At 31.8% G+C, this 23,047-nt stretch overlaps 1 protein-coding gene and 1 pseudogene across 1 annotated transcript; both read left to right on the top strand.

The window, feature by feature from the left end:
- Nucleotides 1-3,111: 3,111 nt before the first annotated feature.
- Nucleotides 3,112-6,302, top strand: LOC127716203 (uncharacterized; annotated as a pseudogene).
- A 10,875-nt stretch (nt 6,303-17,177) lies between these two features.
- On the top strand, nt 17,178-18,603 carry LOC127716194 (uncharacterized). Its single transcript, XM_052222319.1, has one exon. It carries the CDS (start codon nt 17,248-17,250, stop codon nt 18,253-18,255), a length of 1,008 nt encoding a protein of 335 aa, XP_052078279.1. The 5' UTR covers nt 17,178-17,247; the 3' UTR covers nt 18,256-18,603.
- The last annotated feature ends 4,444 nt before the right edge of the window (nt 18,604-23,047 follow it).

The raw sequence follows: 23,047 nt of genomic DNA, 5'->3' as shown, positions 1-23,047 counted from the left end.
AAGTGTCTTTTTTTTCTACTAATTTTCAAGTAATTACCTTAATTCTATCTTGAGAACTTTAATAAATAATTACAACTGTTAACAGGAGCAATATAAGCTCTATAAATTCAATGGTGCTTATAAATATTGGATGACTCTTAATGGGAGTTAATGCCCTTGAATGACAGTTATTGACTGACTTACAAGTTTTTAATTATTATCCTGACAACTATAATAAATAGATATAAAAGAGGGACGAAAGATACCAGAGGGACAGTCAAACTCGAAGATCGAAAACAAACTGACAACGCCATGGCCAAAAATAAAAAGACAAACAGACAAATAATAGTACAGATGACAGAACATAGAAAACTAAAGACTAAGCAACACGAACCCCACCAAAAACTGGGGGTGATCTCAGGTGCTCTAGAAGGGTAAGCAGATCCTGCTCATCATGTGGCACCCGTCGTGTTGCTTATGTTATAACAAACCCGGTAAATAGTCTAATTCGGTAGGTCATATTCGTGAAAAAAGAAGGGTATTGTAGTTACGACATAAGTAACATATCCGATATCATCTGTGAAACGGTTATTCCTTAACGGTCAACCAACTCGTGATGGCGTCCGTAAAATTAACGAAGGGATGATTTAAACTTCACCAATTGGAACTCTTGGTTTAATAGCTTCCTTGTATGCAGCAATCCTCTATCAAGGAAATCATGATAGGAAATACAAGCCCGGGAATATCGTATCAATTGGGAGATATATACTCCGTATGCAGGCGCTGCTGGAATGTTGCTACATAGAAATGGAAAGTTCACAATTGGGAAGCTGAAATCATCTCTTTTGTCGGAAAGGTTTGTTTTCAACCGAACCCTCATTGTCAATTTCTAGATGTAAGTCAAGATATGAGGCAGACTTAACTGTATCTGTAGTATCCTTTATCTCTAGTTCGATGGGACAGATTCGTTCAACATAGTCAGCAAATTTTGTATTATTAAGTGAGGGAACATCATCTGTATAGCGGAACGTAAAGTTAAAGGATATTACTAACTTCTTATCTTTCTTCCTAAGAAGTGCCTGTATGAAGTCAGCCTCATAATAATAAAGAAACAAGTCGGCAAGAAGAGGGCACAATTGGTTCCCATTGGAATTTCGACAGTCTGTTGAAAAACAGTCCTCCAAACGTAACAAATATGTTGTCAATCAAGAAATCAAGCATCTTGATAATGTCAGTTTCAGAGAACTTTTTGTTTGAATCAGAGTGATTCTTTACAAAGTAGGATTTATCCCTCCCCAAGACAAGATACTTGAATCTACGTTCGCCATTCTTTTTAATGAAACAAAGTAATACCAATTCTTTCAATTTGTCTTTTAGTTTGGAATGGGGAATACTTGTGTAAAGTGTAGAAAAGTCAAATGTTTTAATACTATTGCAAGATGAGAGATTCTTAGATTGTATGTACTCTAAAAGATCTTTGGATTTTTTTAGTATCCACATCTGATTCACGCTACTTCTAGAATAGACAGTTTCACAATAACTTTGGAGCCCGGATTTGATTGCTGATTAAATAGATGTTAATAATTTAGAAAGAGGTTTCGTGGAGCACAGGCAGACCCAGCAATATACCGTTGTTTGTAAGGGCACTTATGTAATTCAGGTATCCAATACAGTGATGGAAGATCCAGTTCTTCATTTTTGGTTGAAATTCCAAAGGAACATAGAACAGACCTATGATTATCCAGGATTTCCTCTTTTGTAAGTGTCGTGAGGGAATATGTTGATATTCCAAGTGAATTGTCAATACCTAACTCATTTATCAAGCAGTTTATGTAATAATATTTACACACTAAAACGATGTTGTTTAGGGCTTTATCTGCGGGGACAACAACATATTTGTCATGGAGGTAGGACAAGTGTTTTGCAACATTTGGGTCTTTAAAAATTGACGTAGCGTGGGTATTGATAGGCCCATTTAGTTTCTAAATTCGGATTTGTATCAACGACCTCACAGCCTTAATTCATTCGGTAAGAGTATCTACGTCTTCTTTTTCGCGTTTAGCCCATTGCTTGGCATAATCCTCGCTGTGAACGGAAAAATAAATCAACTAAGGCAAATATGACATAAAAGAGAAACGAAAGATACCAAACTTATAAGTCGAAAATAAACTGTCAACGCCCTGTCTAAAAATAATAAAAAGACCAACAGACAAACAACAGTGCACAGACCACAATATAAAAAACTAAGGACTGAGCAAACTATCAAATGACTCATTACAGGAGAGCAATTTACTAAGAATGTTTTCATTTAAATGATTTAATTTGTGTGATTATATCTAGGAAATATGATGACATATATTTTAACAGAGGAAGTTATTAACTGTTGAAACAAAAGTACATATAATTAAACATCGCGATTATTAGGGACATTTAATGACATTTAAATAAAAAGTCTTCTTTTTAAACTTAAAGATATTTAAAGGATATGACACTTACCAGTTTGACCGGACATTTGTTTTTAAATATTTGAAACATTTAACATATTTAACTTAAACAAAAATTCATGGCCGATATAACTAAATATTTGTTTTTACTTTCCTCACGGATTAATAGAGAAGAAGTCAGTTTTTTTTCTTATGAATGGTTCGTTTTATTTTATAGAAGATTGGATGGAATACATCTGCTTAATAATGAACTAGAGCTTGAGAGGAAATACTGTTCATGTGTTATTCATATTAATTGTCCGCTCTTCTTTTGTTTTATTGGTTTCTTTTACTTTAATAATGTTTCGTTTTTAATTCTATATTCTGAACAGAGCCAATAATACAAAACACATCAGAACATAGACTTTAGCATCAAGTAAAACTGTATTAGAATGATTTTAAATGGATTTAACAAATATAGATATTTATCACTTAATCATAAAACGTTGGTTTTCATTACATATCAAAATAAAAAGTTTTAACAATACAAGTATGTAAATTTGGAAAGTAGACAACTTTTCAAAATGGCTTTTACAAACTGTATTAATTTATTCAAGTGAACCTTTAAATACTATGTATAATGTATTGTTGTGTTTAAAAGAAAATAGAAACGGAAATACCCACTTATACTACTCAAGCGAATCAAAAATAGATTAAACAGTGTGCAGTTGAACTTACAGATCAAACAATATGGCAGGTATTATCTATATATATTTATACGAAATACATTTCTAAATTATTCTTTTATGTTTTATTTTAAAAGATGCGTGTCGTCTTAATTACCGTTGGTTTGTTTTACAAAAAAATACATCAAGTATCATAATTGAAAATTAAGAATTGAAAGACGTTTAGTTTAAAAACGAAAGTAAAGTTATTATAATCATTATAATTAGGGAAATTTGATATTTCTTAAAGTAATTGTAATTGTAATCAGAGAAAAATGAAAACTATTACCATTGCTGGTCTTTTTTTCGAGGCAAATTGAAACACTCAAAGCTTTCCAGCGACCTACATATGAAGTTGGAATAGCATTCATCTGGTGTGCTAAAGAACTCAAGTTTTGAATTCCAAGTATAAAAGGTTTGACAGTAGAAGTATGTTTTTATATTACCATACCTATGTTTCAAACACCTCAATACTCGAAGCAGTCGGTCCTTCAGAAGTCACCTTAATATGATTTAAACTAAGAGAAAATTTAAACGAATAATTTTTAAAAACATGAATTGCCCATAAGAACGACAATCCTGACAATATCGATCAGAAAACCTAACATTCAAATACAAAAGTATAATTTTCAAAGTACGTGTTTAAATTTTTTGTATATCTCTGCACTGATTCATCTAGAACTATTCATCTTTTCTTTTTTCAAATGTTTGTACATTTTATGAATAAGTGGATGAAAACTTTCGTTTACCTAATTCAAATGGGTCTGTACTTTTGAAATAACTTTTTTCAATTCTTTATTTATTAGACGCAGCAATGCAAAACACATCAAAAGCCCTGTATCGATATTTGTGTCAAAACATAGTTGGGACAGACCATCATGTAAAAACAATCCGACAAATGAATACTGCAAGAGACCATGCAACGAGCTGCGAGTTTCAAACTATAATAACAAGTGGAAGTTTCGGGGAAGGACTTGACATGAGAGGCAGTGATTTAGACATGATGTATGTTTCAAAACGCATCGAGGTTTATGAATATTTAAAACCGCGGTTAAGTCCTAATATAACATATTTGTCAATGAGAACAGACGATGTAAAACCTGGTTTCACTCAGTTGCTAGTGGAAAATAGTGATGACCAATCTTATTCTAAAAACTGCGAAGAACATAATGGAATACATTATTTTTCAAGCTCATTACATAAACAACAGAAGCTGTCAAATGCTATTGTTCAACGTCAAATAATTCATGGACCTTGTATATCTGACGAACAGGGAACGTATGACTTTGCTTATTGCCTACATTGTAAAACATGGATATCACCAGCTGTACCATGGATAAGAAGATCAAGTAACTCTTGGCCGAGCAAGGATGTAAAACGAAGTATTGAAAAACAATGAGTTCTTTTTGTTCCAATTGGAGTTAAGGGATCACCAAAAGAGGATAAAGAATGGCGAATATCTTTTTCAGTTGGTGAAAAGTTTTTAATAAATTGTTTTACACACACTCAATTTTTATGCTATGCTCTCTTAAAAATTCTTTTAAAAGATGTGATAGAAACTTATCAAGAATGCAAAGATTTGCTCTGTTCATATTTCTTGAAAACAATCATGTTCTGGATATCAGAGGAACTACCACAATCCGTATGGAAACCTGACAATCTTATACCTTGTTTTATGCGATGTTTGGATAGGCTTGTATATTGCGTTTAATATTCAATTTGCTTAAGTTATTTCATTCCAGAGAACAATATGTATGAAAATAGAATAGAGGGACATACTCGTGAAATATTGTTAGAAAAACTACATTTCTTGTATAGGTACGGTTGGCGATGCATCTTGTTTTCAGATAAAGTCTCTGACTTTCATGTATCAATGTGGATGGCTCACATTGAACCAAATGTATCGCACAATTTCGAGATTCAAAAAACACTAAAATCAACGTTATCATATATGTCAAATTTAATCATACCAAGTTTTGGAGTAGAAAAGGACATGTACAGAGGAATACAACAGATAGTTTCCTGTGAAAAATCTTCAAAAAATTATTTATTTGCATATTATTTGTCCATTCAGAATACATTATTTGCGCAATTACTACCAATGAACAGTACAAAAAGTAGTAATAAATACCATTACAACCTGTATAATTCCTGTGTTTGTTCTCTGCTACAGAATATTTATCATGACGCTGTATCGGGATGGCTGATGTTAGCCTCACTTTTCTATCAGACGAAACAATATAGTAAAGCATTACACCTGGTCAGTTATACTTTATCGAAATTTACTCGGGAAAGGCTGTAGCACTTTATTGATATGTCTGATATTAATTCCCGATTGCTCAACTTGCCATTATTCATGAAGAAAAGTATTGTTCAATTGTGGAAATTAATGCTGTTAGATGATTTGAGATTTATCAAAAGATCTGTGTTAATACCAAATGAATTAAAAATAGAAGTAGATCATGAACCGAATCACATTTCGTCTGTAGCTTATGCTTATTTTCTAAACTGTTTATGTCATTATTATCTAGATAATGCCAAACAATGTCACGATTGCCTCCACGATTTTCATCTTATTCTCGAGGAAGATTATTTTATAGAACGTCCATTGATACAGGCTAGGGCCTACAATCTTTTTGGTATAGCTTCACAGTTATTAGGGGATAATAAATCTGCCCGTCGGGCTTTCTTTTTTTCAGCTATGATAGCTCCGAATAACACATTGAATGCGGCTTTACGCAGACTTTCGTTAATGAGCTCGTTGTGATATAACTGCTGGTGACAAACCTATTCCAATTTGGTATCTTAGCTTAATTTAAAAAAGTTAACATGGTAAGTACGTATTTATCTGTTTTGAAATAGAAGATATGTATTCATTTATTAACTATTACAATAGTTATGATTCATTATGTATGGCGGATATTTATCATAAGCTTTTCGACTAAAACAATAATTATCTTTGTAACCAATATCTGCATTTTTACATTTGTATCTGTAGATAGAAATTCATTTTCAGTATATTATTTTTATGATTAGTTACAGGTGTAAGGTGTTAATTCTGTAAGTTAAAACACTAATTGTGAGAAAATGTTAATCGAATAGAAATATCGGCAATAATTTATCCAATGAATCAATGGTTTAATCAAGTTCAATTAAACATGTAGTTTTTCTTCTATTGATACGTTATTGATTTATCTAACGGCCTTGTTCACATCATCCCGGGTTCACACATTGGCTCGGGTCTGTAAACAAATCGCTTTACAATACCAGTAAACCAACCTCGGACCAAATTGAACGTGTGTTAGGAGAAGTTATGTATAAGATTTGTTTTTTGCTTTTTTGTCGAGCCTTCGACTTTTGTCGAAAAAGCGAGACATAGCGATCCTACATTCCGTCGGCGTCGGCATCGTCGTCGGCGTCGTCGTTGTCGTCGGCGGCGTCGTCGTCGGCGTCGTCGTTGTCGTCGGCGGCGTCCACAAATATTCACTCTGTGGTTAAAGTTTTTGAAATTTTAATAACTTTCTTAAACTATCCTGGATTTCTACCAAACTTGGACAGAAGCTTGTTTATGATCATAAGATAATATTCAAAAGTAAATTTTGTAAAAAAAAAATTCCATTTTTTCAGTATTTTACTTATAAATAGACTTTTTTTTTCTGCCAGGAAACATTACATTCACTCTGTGGTTAAAGTTTTTGAAATTTTAATAACTTTCTTAAACTATCCTGGATTTCTACCAAACTTGGACAGAAGCTTGTTTATGATCATAAGGTAATATTAAAAAGTAAATTTTGTTAAAAAAAATTCCATTTTTTCTGTATTTTACTTACAAATGGACTTAGTTTTTCTGCCAGGAAACATTACATTCACTCTGTGGTTAAAGTTTTTGAAATTTTAATAACTTTCTTAAACTATCCTGGATTTCTACCAAACTTGGAAAGAAGCTTGTTTATGATCATAAGATAGTATGAACAAGTAAATTTTGTAAAAAAAAACCCCATTTTTTTCCGTATTTTTTACTTATAAATGGACTTAGTTTTTCTGCCAGGAAACATTACATTCACTCTGTGGTTAAAGTGTTAAAATTTTAACAACTTTCTTAAACTATCCTGGATTTGTACCAAACATGGACAGAAGCTTGTTTATGATTAAAAGCTAGTATCTAGAAGGAAATTTTGTTCCATTTTTTCCGTTTTTTACTTATAAATGGACTTAGTTTTTCTTCCAGTTAACATTACATACAGTCTGCAGTTTAAGTTTTTAAAACATTTATTAGATTCATAAACTATCCTGGATTTTTACCAAACTTGGACCGCAGCTACTTACAATCAAAAGATAGTATAGAGAAGAATATTTTTATTAATTTTTTTCTTCATTTTTGTTGAGCCTGTGATTAACAGCAAAAAGTAGGCGAGACACTGGGTTCCGCGGAACCCTTACGAATTTTTGTATTTAGAAAAGTATAATAATTTGGTGTTTTATGTCATAAATCAGGGCAAAATTAATTTTATACCTGTTAAAATCAATGTACATATGGACCTTAATTTACTGAAGGGTTGCAAATCTTGGACCGTCAAAAAAATTCAATCATACAGAAAATCTTATCAATAGAGAATTAAAACCATGATATTTAAACAATGGTTATACAATATAACAGAGCATTATATTTACACTTAGCAGGACCGACTCTATATTCTAATGATTATTATGATTGGTTTGAGGATATCAATAGTTCATGATTAGCCTAATGATAGTAGCTATATAATTGTGAACGGTTTACATGCAATTTTTAAAACTTGGATTTAAAATCTTGCAGCCATTTTCAAGTTTAAAATATCATAGGGAAGCTTCCAGATCGTTTATGCTTTTCTTTAAATTACTAAAAATGAAAGAAAAAAAAACTAATAAATATCGTGCGCCGTGAGCTCATCTGGGTTTATCATCATCAGGAACGCTACAAGCCGAATATTAAAAAGACAAGGATGTATACGAACCGACACAATAGAAGAGCTCTACAAAGTTCCTAACAAATTAGCCAAAACCTATTAAAGTCAACTTTGTACGAAGGAGTAGAAACTTATGTTATAAATTTATAAACAATTTATAGACAATTTAAGAAAGGATTGTTATATATGATATCATTACCGAATTGTTAACAACTGAGTTGACAATACCCTCAGGAACTATGTTTCTATTGTTGGACATGTTTTGTCCATGAGGACATCATCCGCCAAGGAACATACAATATACAACACTTATGGATATCAAACAAATACTGGTCCGAAACAGATATTATCACGGACACAGTGTCGTTTTAATAAAAGTGACAGGTATCCCTTTATTACCAGATGTGACGAATACCTCGAATACGACACAGTCAAATTATTATACTATGGACAATAGCAACCACAATCTTCGCAGCCGACCGTGTAAACTTCTACTGCATGACCTTTTGGGCTTTAGTGACTTTAAACAACACTGTCACATTTCTTTATGAAAAACAGCACAACCTGTAATTTTGATAACAGATGCCCAATTTACTAGCATTTACCGACAACATCTTACTATACCAGAAGTAACGATGAACAAATAAAGACCTGAACTGCAGATTGCAAAATGATTGTAGACTATGCGGATTGGTATATGTCGGTGAAACGAAAGGACCGCTTAATTAACGTATGTGCTGTCATAGATCAGACATTAATAACAATGCAAATGACATTTTATACAAAAATAATAATCAGTCTGATCATTCAATCGTATGCGAGTTCGCACTATCGAACAAATACACCTTAGGATTAACAATACTCATCTTTCAACACCTCTCCGTAGAAAAATAATTCGGTAACTACCGCACCATATTGTTGCAATGTCAAATTAATGCGGTAGATTTTTGCAATATATTACTTTTATTCTAACTCGGTGAATGTGATGATTATTTTTTCAATCATGCTCCTCTACGTAGTTGTGATCATTGTTTTTATACATCACTTACTCTTTATGATGTATTTATAAATAACCCTCTGTCATTTATACAAAAGCCGTTTGGTTTTCATAACATTTGCAAGAAGCTTTATTCGCTCCAGTTACTATGTTTATGTTGTTGCCCTTTAGGGTTTAGTATACTTTTTCAAGGTTCGGCGGGTGAATTCTTTCTGTATATATTGCATTGTCGTTTGTTTTTTGTTGCACTTCTGTGTTTCTGTTGTTTCGTTGTTTTTCTCTTACAGTTGATGTGTTTCTCTCGGTTTTAGTTTGTAACCCGGATTTGTTTTCTCTCCATCGATTTATGACCTTTGAACAGCGGTATACTACTGTTGCCTTTATCTAGCATTTATTTTCATTGCCTTCAATGTTGTCGATATGTCTATTCAAAGATAAAGTGTTGCTGATCATTACACGTATGTTTCTGCTAGTTTTAATATCGTTAGGGTATGTCCATATGTTTGTATGATGGTCATTGGAAAGTTATTTAGGTTTTTTTTTTTTTTTGCTTTGTTTAGAGGTTGGAGCATGCACACCATGTTTCGCTTATAATATATCAAATAATATTGAGAATCGAAATAGGGAATATGCTAAAGAGACAACAACCCGACCAAAAGGCAGATAACAGACGAAGGCTACCAATGGGTCTTCTACGCAGCGATAAAATCCCGCACCCGGAGGTGGTCCTAAGCTGGCCGATAAAACATGCATCCAGTCTCGCTGTTTCGATTTATTTCGTGTGTATTGAAAGGGAATGAAGATTTGTTTAGCCTTTGAATTATCAATTACATATAAAAAGTGTGTTTATCTGTTTTGAGTATATATTTATATATTAGTTACAAAAGGATCACATATCTATTTCATTGACCATAATAGAGTAAAGCGATATATGCTTAATGTGTTTCTTTACTGAATTAGTTATTTGTTTTGCCACTAGGAGATATGCTATAAATATATCTTTTGAAAACATCAATTAGCCCGAAGAACGACAATCCTGACAACATCGATCAGAAAACAAAATTTTCCAAAAAAATTGAATTCTTGTCTTTCGTTTCTGATTTTGTGCTTTTTGTATAGGCCATTTTGTATTTCTTTGTTGAAATAGCTGTTTGCTTTTATAGTGATTTAGATTAAAATATTTTAATGCAACATGTGCAATATTGTAATTGATCATTGACTCTTCTTTCAGATTCAGATTTATATTTCTTTTTGCCAAATATTAGCCACTAAAACCGAGTGTTTGTGTTACTCGGTCTTTCGTTTTCAATGTTGTGTTTTGTGTTCTGTTGTTTATCTGTTGGCCTTTTTAACCCATATCGTCGTCATTTTTTTTTCGACTTATAAGTATGAATGTCCTTTTGGTATCTCGCGATTCAGTTTTACAGACTATGATACGCTACGTCAGCAGCTAGAATCTATAACGCGAGACTATTTCGTAGAATTTCTTAATTTGGCATGGAATAATATATATGTTTTTATGGTCATGATACCTTTCGAGATGCTTTGAAAAAAAGAGCCATCCTGTACCAATACTAAGTACCCTGTCTCATTCAGTTTTCTTCGTAGATCGTCACGATTTAAGAGTCTGGTATGAGTTGCGAAGTGTATACATTATACGTGGTAGAAGTGTGTAAAATGCTGTTAAGATGAGATAGATTTCAATATTGAAATCGTCTCGTTCGTTAAATATCTGATGCATTACATTTAAGCATTAACTTTGTATTATTCCGATGCACCTGTGCCAATTCCGTTTCTGTGCTACTGTCTATGTTGCTAATATTGAAGAAGTGTGTTTTGAAATTTGTATTCTGTTTGTCTTTACATCTGTGGTTTTTTTTTTCTGTCCTGGTGTTGTCTGCTTCTTTTTGACTTACCGTCTTGCATTTCGTCACAATACTGAACTTATTATGTAGTGACAGCAAGGTTTCAGTTGCAAAGCATGTATATATGAAATACCTGTTTGTGATTTTTTTAATGCACATTTTAGTCAGTCTTTTAATGTCTTAACAAGCAAGTGCATATGTAAAAAATGACACAAATTGATGAAATAAACACAACTATTATTGAGACGTTTGTACTACTAACCTTTTTTTCATAAATTGATAAAAAGACCAGTTTTACAAAGGATATACAAAACCGTACTGGTAACACATACATTATTTAATGAATCCAAATAAACAAAAACAAACAAAAAATACTAACAACACAGAGACAAAACAGAAAAAAATTTTCTTTTTATGTTTATCAGTTTTTACTACAGTAGTTACACCAGGAAGAGTTTGGTTCTTTAAGTAATTTAAATCAAAATGTATGTCAAAGAATGAACGCAGACTGCAACATGAGCAACCAGACGACCATTCGGTTTCCGGTGTTTATATCGTTATGTATCTCAAAAAAGAAAGGCGGCATATCCCAAAGGGATAGTTAAAATCATTCGAACGATCACATTGTCAAAAAAAATCAGCCAAAGTCTTATAACAGTCTATTTAAAAACAATTCATCACAGAAACATAGAAAACGAAGCACTGAGCAGCATGAACCCCATGATAACCTGGAATAATCTCATTTGCTTCGGGAGGGTATGCACTTAAGCTTTTTATTTTTGGGGTGAGGCATTTTCTCTATATACTAGTATTTTGATTTCTAGTATTGTTCTTTTACATATTCTTAATTTCTTTCTTTTTTTGGCCTAGATATTTAAGAAAGGAAAACCATCTAATACAACTATAAGAGTACATACTTTATGTGAGAAAAAAAAATGATGAAAGCTTAAAAATCGGTCAAACTGGTTGTTTATCGAAAAACAAATATTACTTAATAGATTAAATGTCAAATGATAATAAAATAGTATCACAAATACATGTAAGAGCAAAATGTATAATGAATGAAGTCTGAAATGAAGTATAAGTTGACATGTGTTGATACTGAGCGGTTACGCAATGTTACGTAGTACTTATAAAACGTTGCGTTGACCTTAAATGATGTGTGCCTTTCTTTCGAGTCCTGTCAAGTAAACTCCTAAACGCGATAGTGACATAGTTTGTGTTCAAATTGAAAATACAAATAATGCTGAACAACAAATTTTACAAATGTAAGTTGTGTTGACCTGAAATGTTGTATGCTTTTCTTTCGAATACTGTATCATGTGTATATCAAACTCTCCGAAACGTGAAAGCGAAATATTATTTGCCTAAATCGTAGATTACAAATAGTGTTGATCAGCAAACTTAAGGAATATAAGTCTGACTATAACAATATCATGCGAAGAGATAAATTTAGATGTATCAGTTAACAATTGCTGCTCCATTTCTCATTGCATGATGAAAATAAATTCCATGCAAAATCCGAATTCTAGGTAAATTCTACATAACAATACTGAAAACGAAACATTTGGGGTATACGCATGTTTTTATGGTACTTTGAACGTTAATCTTTGGGAATGTACAAGAATTTTAAAGTAATTTTGCATCTTTAAACTTTTACTAGAATCACGAATTGACCTAGACTATTGTTTAGAAACGTATTTGTAGACACTATTTTGTACCACTTTTTCATACCGTTTGTGTAGTACTATGTGTCATAACAATGACATGATTATACCATACCACTATACGGTTTATGCACATTGAAGAACAGTAGTATTCATAACATACCTCCATACCAAATACCAAATATAACACAGCTATAGCATGGCAGTTTTACAGTATGTCTTTTTTGCCCCTTACGAACATATCATAAACCGATTAAAACATATAAAATGTATATTGAAGTTTGTAACTGTCCTGCAATATCAACTGCCACTTTATTAATGTCGTGTACTTAGCTATTACTTCAATAGAACATGATCACTACTATCAAATTTTAATTGACAAATTTATCCATAAATTTAGCTTGTGTTCAAGTCAAGATTGAATACAATTATGTAATTATATTGAAATAGTTTAAGCTGTAGGAAAAAATCTTATGTTTAAGAAAACCTCAGTCTTTCCTCCTTTCCTTAAGAGTGGTGTGTTTCGAGTCGGAATCAGTGGACTAGTTTAGTTTAAGTGTTTTGTGTTATGTTTGTGATGAATTTAACACGTTCGTATCAAATTCATTAACAAAAACAATACATTTGCAAACGAAATGTCAGAAAAAAAAACCCACTAATGATTAAATATAACACTTTTAAAGTATGAATCGGACTTCATATTTCACCATTTATTTTGATAAATAATCATTATAATTAAGGCCAACAGCGTATTGTTATCTATCATCAAGTCCATGTTTATCATATGACAAACACGTGAATATATAATATGATTTAGTTTATCTAACAAATCAAATAGATATTACAGCATTAATATATCATTGTAAGGCCAGACGTTTGAAGGGGCATCCGCATGGTGTGCACGGATATGATACAAATAAATGGCAGGTAATACATTTAACATTTTCTGGCCGATTTTTATTGGTTAGTTTGAGTAGAAAACTCTTCTTCTTTTTTTTATTCAACAACAATATTGCACATTTCTTCTTCACTGGTACAGCTATTTCAGTGGAGATACTTGTATATTAGTACCTAAAGACCAGGGTATCTATGTTTACTAAGTTAGTATATAAATTATTTGTCATTAATACATTATTTATCATTAATACATTATTTATCATTAATACATTATTTATCATTAATACATTATTTATCATTAATACATTATTTATCATTAATACATTATTTATCATTAATACATTGTTTTTTCTATTTTAACTCTAAATATGAACTTTATATCAAAAACAGTATTCGTTAATATATCATTATTAACTATCTGATAGATGTTGAGAGTAAAAAAGAAAAGAAAACCGGGTTATAGTAGCCTTTTCGGAATTTGGTTTGTGGTTTAATATGTTTTTCTATCGTCCGGTATAACGGTATTTTCAGTTTTTTTTGTGTGGATTAATTTAGTTGCACTAAGTTTTATGCCAAACATATGTGTATTATCCACGGAAGGTATGTATACGTAAAATGTTTGGTCTGATATAGTCAAGATGGTTTGTATTTCTTCCGTATAATCTAAATTTAAAGTATGTAAATATGTGTGATAAATTAAGAGGTACATTGAAATTGTAAAATGAAATAATCATCTATCAAACAAGTCAAATACATAGAGCTCTGTAAAATACATATATAATAACAATATAGACAATGATATTACAACAATGTTGTCAAATATAAGAATATATCTTTTTATAGAATTTTTAAAATCCAAATTTTTGTAAAGCAAAAAACATAAAATCTCACTCTAATGAATCAAATGCCTTAGCAAAATCTAGAAAAAGTAAAGCACCTCTATGTTAAATTATTCTGCATAATCTATGACATCTTGAATTTGTCTAACGTTGTATCCTATATATCTATTTTTTACATACCCATTTTGATCCCCATGAATAATTTGAGGTAATATTTTAATAATTCTTTGAGCAAGTGAATAAGCAACTAATTTTGTGTCAACATTCAATGATATTAATGGTCTATAATTGTCTAAACAGATAGGATCATTTTTTTTTATGTAAAAGGGAAATAACTCCAAAAGGTTCTGTAAAGTTCTACACTTAACCCACCAATTCCTGGAGCTTTATTTAGTTACATTTCAAATAATGAATCTGTGCATTCCTGAATGCTTAAAGAACCTTCCATAATATGGCCTTCTTTATCTGTTAGGATATGATCACATTCTGTATTCATTACATAATCTTTTATAAAAATTTTATTAGGATTTGAACTTTTATAAGAAAGTAGAAAACTCACCTTTACGATACATTTGTTCTCCTTCTTAGTATTATTTTTGTCGTTGTCTTTACTAACACATTTCCGTCTGATTAGCCGTTCATCTGAAATGCTATAAGAACTTAAGCGCTAAACATTTTTAAAAACAAAACAAAAACTACAATGATTTCTAAATATTAATTAAAAAAAAAGAATTGTAGCTTGAACAAATTTGTAGTGAAGGGGATAGCAGGGCGACAGAGGGTAGCAGAACGAATAAAGAACTGTGATAAAGGAGAGGGATTAAAAAAAAAGAAAACAGGTTGATAGAAATTACAAAAGGGTTATTTGTTTTCTGGTGGGAGAAAGGAGAAAGGAGAAGAGGTGTGAAAAAAGGCGGAACGCGTTTAAGATGGAAAAATACTACTTATATTACCAATGTCCCCCTCTTCTGTAATTTGTTTGTAAGTTATGTCGTTAACTCTTCGGGAGGACTAGAATTTATTCCATGATAAAAAAAACAATACTTGGCTAAAGTGTCATCACGTAACATTTTCATAATTATATAGTCTATTCATCAAAATTCCATAATTGAAAAAAAAAAATTATAATTTATAAAATGTATTAATTTATAAAATGTATTAATTGGGATTATATCAAATGATGAAAGTGGCTTTATAAGAACCTGGTGCGATAACCTATATTTAAGTTTTGACGTGAGAAGAAACATACAACGTATTTTTAGGGAACGATCATTTGATATTCTGCCGAAAGGGGGGGGGGGGATTGTTGAAATACATATACTGGCCTATGGTTATAACAGCCACTCAACAAAATAAATCTGTTCAAATCAGGATGAAAAGGAATATTTAGCAAAATTAAATGTAGGAAGTAATTGTGTTCAAAATTGTAAATAAATTATCCAAGTGAAAAACCACGTTAAAATAATAAGCGACCCCCCTCCCCACATCAGATGGTCGCCATTTTCCAAAATGGCAAAGTGTGATGTTTCAAATTTTTGGCTGGAGTTGTTCTGCTTTCAACCGACTGGCTCTCCTCTCATGACTCTTTAAAATCTTTACATGTAATGACTATGAATTTGTATAAGTTTTTCTGTTTAATTTCTGTGAGGGGGCCTCGGTGGCCAAGTGATCTAAGTAGTTCTACTACTGTAATCACTAGCCAGTCAACAGTGAGGTTGTGAGTTCGAACTAGACTCCAATCTTAATTGACTAGGATTGTCAGTTTCCGTATCAAAGGTCGGTAGTTTTCTCCGGGAACTCCGACTTCCTCCACCAATAAAAACTGACCGCCATGAAATAGCCCAAAAGTGGCGCTTAAAAGTGGCGTTAAAACACCAACAATCAATCAATCAATTTCTTTGATTCTAATCTATATTTCCTACGGACCAATCCATTAAGAAATAAGCACGTAAATCTAGAAGATTCTTCAACATATAATCTTTAACGTATATTTGTTATCGTGTTTCTATATCACGTATATTAAAACTGAATCTCTACACATAATTGCACGTTTACTTCCAAGGCAAATAATTAACCAATGTAAAACAGACAATACAATATTAAGGACATTCCTCAAACAAATTCCTTAAAAATAGAAAATGGTTAATAGCATTTTTCATTACAATCCAAAGAGTCCTAGCAAAACTTCATCCATTTTACATCGCAACAACTCATCCAAATTGAAGCTAAATTGCAATTTTAGTTCTATGTTGACATCAATCATGTGAACATTGTATTTCATTCCCTATGAAGAATATCATTTTTTTATTTCATGTTTATTTCAGACACAGAAACAAAAACCATATCATTAGCACTGTATCGTTATATGTGTCAGAACATAGTTGGAACAGAAAATCATGTAAAAACAATGAGACTGAAAAATACATGTACTATCAGGGATAATTTTACAAGCAACAAGGAGGGTACCCTTATCGCAAGTGGAAGTTTTGGTGAAGGACTTGGGATGAGAGGAAGTGATTTGGATATGATGTATGTAACTAAAGACATGGAGGTTTATGAAGACATTAAAACGGCTTACAATTCAAATTTTACATATTTGTCGATGGACACAGATGATGTAAAGCTTGGTTTTACTCAGTTGCAAGTAGAACAAATTGATAGTCAATTTATATTTGAATACTGTGAAGAATGTAATGGAAAACTGTATTTCTCGAGCACATTATTTAAACAAGAACTCTTGCGTAAAACAGATAGTGTAGTTCATGGACCATGTTTATCAAACAAAACAGGAACGTATGACCAAGCCACATGCTTACATAGTACAGCATGGATATCACAAGCATCACAGTGGATAACAAGATCAAGTAACGCATGGCCAAATTATAACGTCAAACAAAGTATTATAAAACATGGAGTACTTTTTGTACCAATCGGAGTTAAGGGATCGCCAAAAAGAGGATATAGAATGGCGAATTTCTTTTTCTGTTGGTGAAAAATTTCTAATTAATACTTTTACACATACTCAGTTAATATGTTATGCCCTACTGAAAATTCTTTTGAAAGATGTAATAGCCACCTACAACGAATGTGACAATTTGCTATGTTCATATTTTTTGAAAACAGTTATTTTCTGGATATCAGAAGAATTACTACAATCAATATGGAAACCAGGAAATCTTATCCATTGTTTCATCCGATGTTTAAGCAGACTGATTTATACTGTTGACTATTCAGTTTGTTTACATGACTTCATTCCAGAGAACAACATGTTTGAGAACAAAATAGAAGGACGTGCTCGTGGAATACTTTTACAGAAGTTTTATACACTGCATAGTTACGGATGGCGATGCATGCTATTTTCAGATCAATTATCTAACTTTCATGTATCAATGTGGATGGTTGACATTGCACCACTGGTATTGCATTCTGACATAGTTGAAAAAATACTGAACTCAAGATTATTAAATGCTATGCTATTTATTCCTGGAGCTAATATATACAAACCAGTAATACATCAGATAGTTTCCTGTGATCAATCTTCGAACAAATACTTGCATATATTCCATATGTCATTGTTGTGTGCACAATATGCGCAATCTTTACCACTGAACAGTAACAGTGTTAATAATAAATATCAATACCTAGAGTACAACTCCTGTCGTTGTACTCTGCTACAGAATATATATCATGACGCTGTATCCGGATGGGTGATGTTAGCTTCGTTTTTCTGTAAGACAAAACAAAACGGTAAAGATTTATACGTCATCATGTATTCTATTTCGAAATTTACTCCTGAAAAATTATACTGGTTAATGGGTATGTCAGACAATAATTACCGATCGCTCGAAATAAAATCATTCAAGAAAAGTATTGTTCAATTACTGAAAATAATGGTTGTAGATGACATCATATTTTAAAGTAACTCTGAGTTATTACCAGATGAACTACTAATGAAATTCAGAATTGGAAAATAGACATCATTCTTAACCGTCTTTACCGTATGCTTTTTTTCTTATTTTCTTTGCCATTATCATCTAAAAGACATCAGACAATGTCAAGATTGCCTTCTTTATTTACAATTGGCAATAAAAGGAAATTTATTTCACGAAAAAAAATACGACAAAAGCTAAAGCCTACAATTTTCTTGGTATAGCTTCACAGATGTTAGGCGACAATAAATCTGCCCGACATTTATTCATGCAATCAGTAGAAATACTTCCGGATCACCTTTATAACACTTCTGCAAAGCGCCTTTCATTATTGAGCTCGCTATGATATATGTGGATTCACATGTTCAGATCAAATACTCGTAAAAGGACGAAAGATATATTTCAGAATGTTATTTCGATACAATAGTGGAATTTATGTTTTATTGCAGTTTTTTGTACAACAATTTGATATAATCCTTTTGATACTGGAAATTACAATGCTACCGCTTAGTGTAACCTAAGAAATATATATCCTCTTACTGAAGATAATGACTCGCGGATTATTTAAATGCATTTTGTAAAGTGCTTCCAGGCAAAAGAGTACATTTGTAATGATCTTATTTTTCAATCATTCTACATCATTAAGGAATAATACTATCAAACGTCTTACAGTGACTGAAGAGGTTGCTGTACAAATGAATTAGTACAGACACTAAACGTTAATAAAAAACTCTCTATCACCATATTGCAGGTTATTTATGTAATTTTAAGCTACCGTGGATTTTTTGTTATTCGTGAGATACAAATTATCATGTATTCACGTGGGTATATCTTAACCAAGAATTTAAATTTCAACATAGAACAAGTTTCTATAGAGTTATCTGATGATTTTGGAAAAACCACAATATCAATAAAAATGCCAATTGGTCGTGAACAATTGAGAGGTCTTTCCTTTTCGTAATTTTAAAATACATGTTTTAGTAGGCGTAGAATGCATAGAAAAGCTCTAAAACACACATAAAACCCTAAAACACATAATTCTCTTCGTGGGCCATGACCTTGCCTTTTGACCTTATGACCTAAGGAAAGGTCAGTTCAAAATACCCTATGGGTCTAGGACCTTTGGTTCAATAGTTAAAGCTAATTTTGTCTTTTCAGAAACTGTTAACTCGGGTTATGCCCCTTAAGTTTATGTCAAAACTCTATTCCATACTTCTGTAAGTATAATGGTTTTTGAGATATCACATAAAAAGTCATGAGGTCAAAGGTCAAAGTCAACCTTAAATAGCTTTAAAACACACTGAAAAACATTAAGATAAGGTCAAAAACACATAATGTTCTGTATTAAAAATGTTACATCTACTATTCATGGCCTTTAAAGTAAAACAAATAAGTGGTTGCTATGGACTTATATCTCGTTGCTCTGGACAAAAATGTCATTTTCAATATTAAAAAAGTCATATTTATATTATTCATAGCCTAGTAAGGTAAAAAAATATATGGATGCTAAGATTTTTTATGTCGTTACTAGGAACATTGTCCCGTAACCTTGACCTAATTTTGTAGACCATATTTTGCTAAACTTTTTTGCAATCAGAGTTTCTTTCTATCTCTAACCTCATTTGAGATATAAACAAAACATCCTAATTTCGGTCCCCGAAAACAGTTTTGGTGCCCTAGGTCCCTAATGTTTGGTACCATTATTTTAGACCCATATAACAAATGTAGATCTCTATAAGACACACATATTCTCCATTACATTTTTTTAGCCATTTTTTTAAGTTTTGAGCAATTCTGATAACAAGGTAAGATCAAAATCTAGGTCACGACCTTGACCTATGATCTTGTTCTCAATTTCAAGATCATGGATCATGGACCTCATATCAAAAGGTCCTAAGTCTTTACGACATACAGTTCGTGAGATTTAGAGACACACCGCATACGTTAAATATTTAAGGGGGATAACTACTATAAAAAGTAAACAGATAACGTCGGCTCATGTTACAAACTTACACTATGTCCCAAGCAACAAGTAAAAAGATACCTTTGTCGATATCTCTTACGGTTTCTGAGGAAAAGCGATTACAAGGTTTTCGGTGTTCATGTAGATAACTACTTAAAGAAAATGTTACGGCATGGAGCCCTAACCACAATATAGCTTTTGGTCTACCGATACTTGATACCTAATATCATTTCAACATGTGGCGTACTTTGTTTGGGGAAATGTCGTTTAAGTTTTACGGAAAAAGAATAATTATCAGAAGAAATACAGTAAAGTCTTTCCTTGGGGCGAAATCTTTTGCTTTCAACTTTTTGTTTACCCGTCATTTCTATTGTAACTGATATTTACTTGTGTTTTTATATTTCTAAATCGGTTCAGGACTGTTGAATATGTGGAAACATTCAAAAGCTGATAGCATCGAGCATTTGTCTATCGTAATATGGCACATTAACTTTGAGTGTTAGAATTTTCTAAAACGCAATTTTACGTGTTTTTGAGGGTATCAAAGGGAGATTTCCAACTGTCAAAACGATTTCGAACTCATCAGCTGATTTTATAGGTAAGTACTTTTTAAACAATAGAAAATGACTTGCAAAAACCGTAAAATATTATTATTGTGCTTGTTAATTATTGTGTAGTTTTTTCAAATAATATGATTATTATTTCATGTAGCTATTTAGCCATTTATTTTGTGAGACAACACTTGGTATTTTCCATTTCAGAAATTGCAAATTGAATATGCAAACAACTATTATTAAAATGGAGATTCCGAACAATCATTTCAATAACAAACAAAAAATGAAAGAATCGCATGACTTCGACAGAGTGGGCGTCTCTTGATATGGAGACCGTAAAATGTTTGAAGTGTCGATTTCAGTTGTTCTTTTTGATAACTCTGATTGAGCAGTTTTTGCGGAAGGAGCATATCCCTTTTAATGAAGTCCGTATAGTGTGAAATTGCAGGAGTGCAACGTATCAGTCGAGATATATTAACGCAATACGATGAGGTATAGGGTATGTTACGGCTGAGACTTGAGGAGTTAAAATAATCCATTTGTCGTCGACTCAAGTTGAAGTCGTCGAATTGTTTGAATATCGAGGAAAGATTAAGATGTAAAGCAGATCTTCTTCTTTCGATAGTACCCTTGTCCCAATACACAAACTATGAATTTTGGTATAATTGCAAATGAGACAACTATCCACAGAGTTCAAATGACGATAATAAAAGACATTATAGATCAGCGTAGGTCTTCAACAATAATAAAAATCCATATCGTATAGTCAGACCCTGACATGAATAATGTGAATCAATTGAAACCTGAAAATTAACGGCCTAATTTATACGATACAATTAATGAAAAACAATTATGACAGACATGAAACAACGAAACACTGAATTACGGGCTGCTGACTTGGGACAATCTACTATTTTAGTTTCTTATTGACAGTTTGAGTGGTTCGAGTTAGTGCTGTCTTCATCTTGACGGATCGCTGACTTAACATCAAAAATATCTGTCTGATCAACAAAAAGAAGGCATTTATTTGTATCTTATATTTTAAAGCGGGTAACTTTTAGACGATTGTTGTTCCTGATTGTCTTACGATTGTCATATTTTCAGTATAATAATGTAAACTCGCCATAATGATTCATCAAAATCCAAACCTTCTGCTTGACCACTGTTCTATTGAAACGAACAAATAATGATGATTGCTACTGTAACAATGTTTTCCCCGTTTGAATAACTTCAAAAGTACTCATGATGTAGCATATTACAGCTGACTATACGGTCTGCTTATCAAGCTCATTGTTCAATGTCATATGATAAATTATATTTGCTTAAATATATCTGATATGAACTCTGTTTGATAATTGTCTGTTTGATAGTCAAATCAAATCGCCTTAGTTTATATACATATTCAAAGGAATATTGTATTCAAGAATATTCACAGTTACAGAATTGTAAATGTCAACAATTTTCTGAAATGAAATATTTCCAAGTGAAAAATGATGATTTTTATTTATCGTCCGATTTTCTTTTACTGTTGTCATGTCGTTTTGCAGATCTTAACATTTAGATTTTTAGCATAGTTATTATGCAGCAATAAGATAAGTATTAGGTATGATAGGTTTTTTTTTTATAAGAGTCTATTTTATGTCATATACATAAACTCAAATGAGGTATTTTTATAAGGAGTTTGTACCCACTTAACGCACAGATACTTATGTTATACTTAAAACGTTAACAATTTGCTGTGTAAATTTAAAATTAAATTTGTCAGTTAGACAATACTAACTTAAATAATACACATAGTTAGTTATTTGTATGCATGCATAAGTAAGTAATGTGACACACAATTTCATTTTTTTCTAATATTCAATAATATTTTCTTATTACATATACTTAAATCTATATAATCTTTTATAGTTCATTTAGGCATAAAATATATTTTGCAGATTTAACTCTGTGTTTTCAGAGATAAACATATATTAACTAAAGGTACTTTATTACTGTTTCATCTAAATATCATATAATATAAATCTTTAAAAGGTGACCTTGTCTAGGAACTCATTGCATAGGATTTTTTTTTTCTAATAATTATTCAGTTTATTGCATAGGAAGTACCACTCGAAAAAAATACAGGTTTTTTTTAACTTTTTCTTCTCCTGCCAAACCTCTGCGTATACAGCCATACTATTTCAATCTGTCAGAATCGGTCGTTTACATTTTTTCTATTATATATTTGAAGCTAGATTTGTATCTTTTTTTAATTCCAAAA

The sequence above is a fragment of the Mytilus californianus genome, unplaced genomic scaffold (genome assembly GCF_021869535.1).
Source record: "Mytilus californianus isolate M0D057914Y unplaced genomic scaffold, xbMytCali1.0.p SCAF_9, whole genome shotgun sequence".
Lineage (NCBI taxonomy): Eukaryota > Metazoa > Mollusca > Bivalvia > Mytilida > Mytilidae > Mytilus > Mytilus californianus.
The sequence above is the reverse complement of the archived record's forward strand: the minus strand, read 5'-3'. Positions and strand labels throughout refer to the sequence as shown.

Excerpts from the sequence above, each read along its gene's own strand:
- LOC127716194 (XM_052222319.1), top strand. The coding sequence starts at position 17,248 with ATGGAGTACTTTTTGTACCAATCGGAGTTAAGGGATCGCCAAAAAGAG.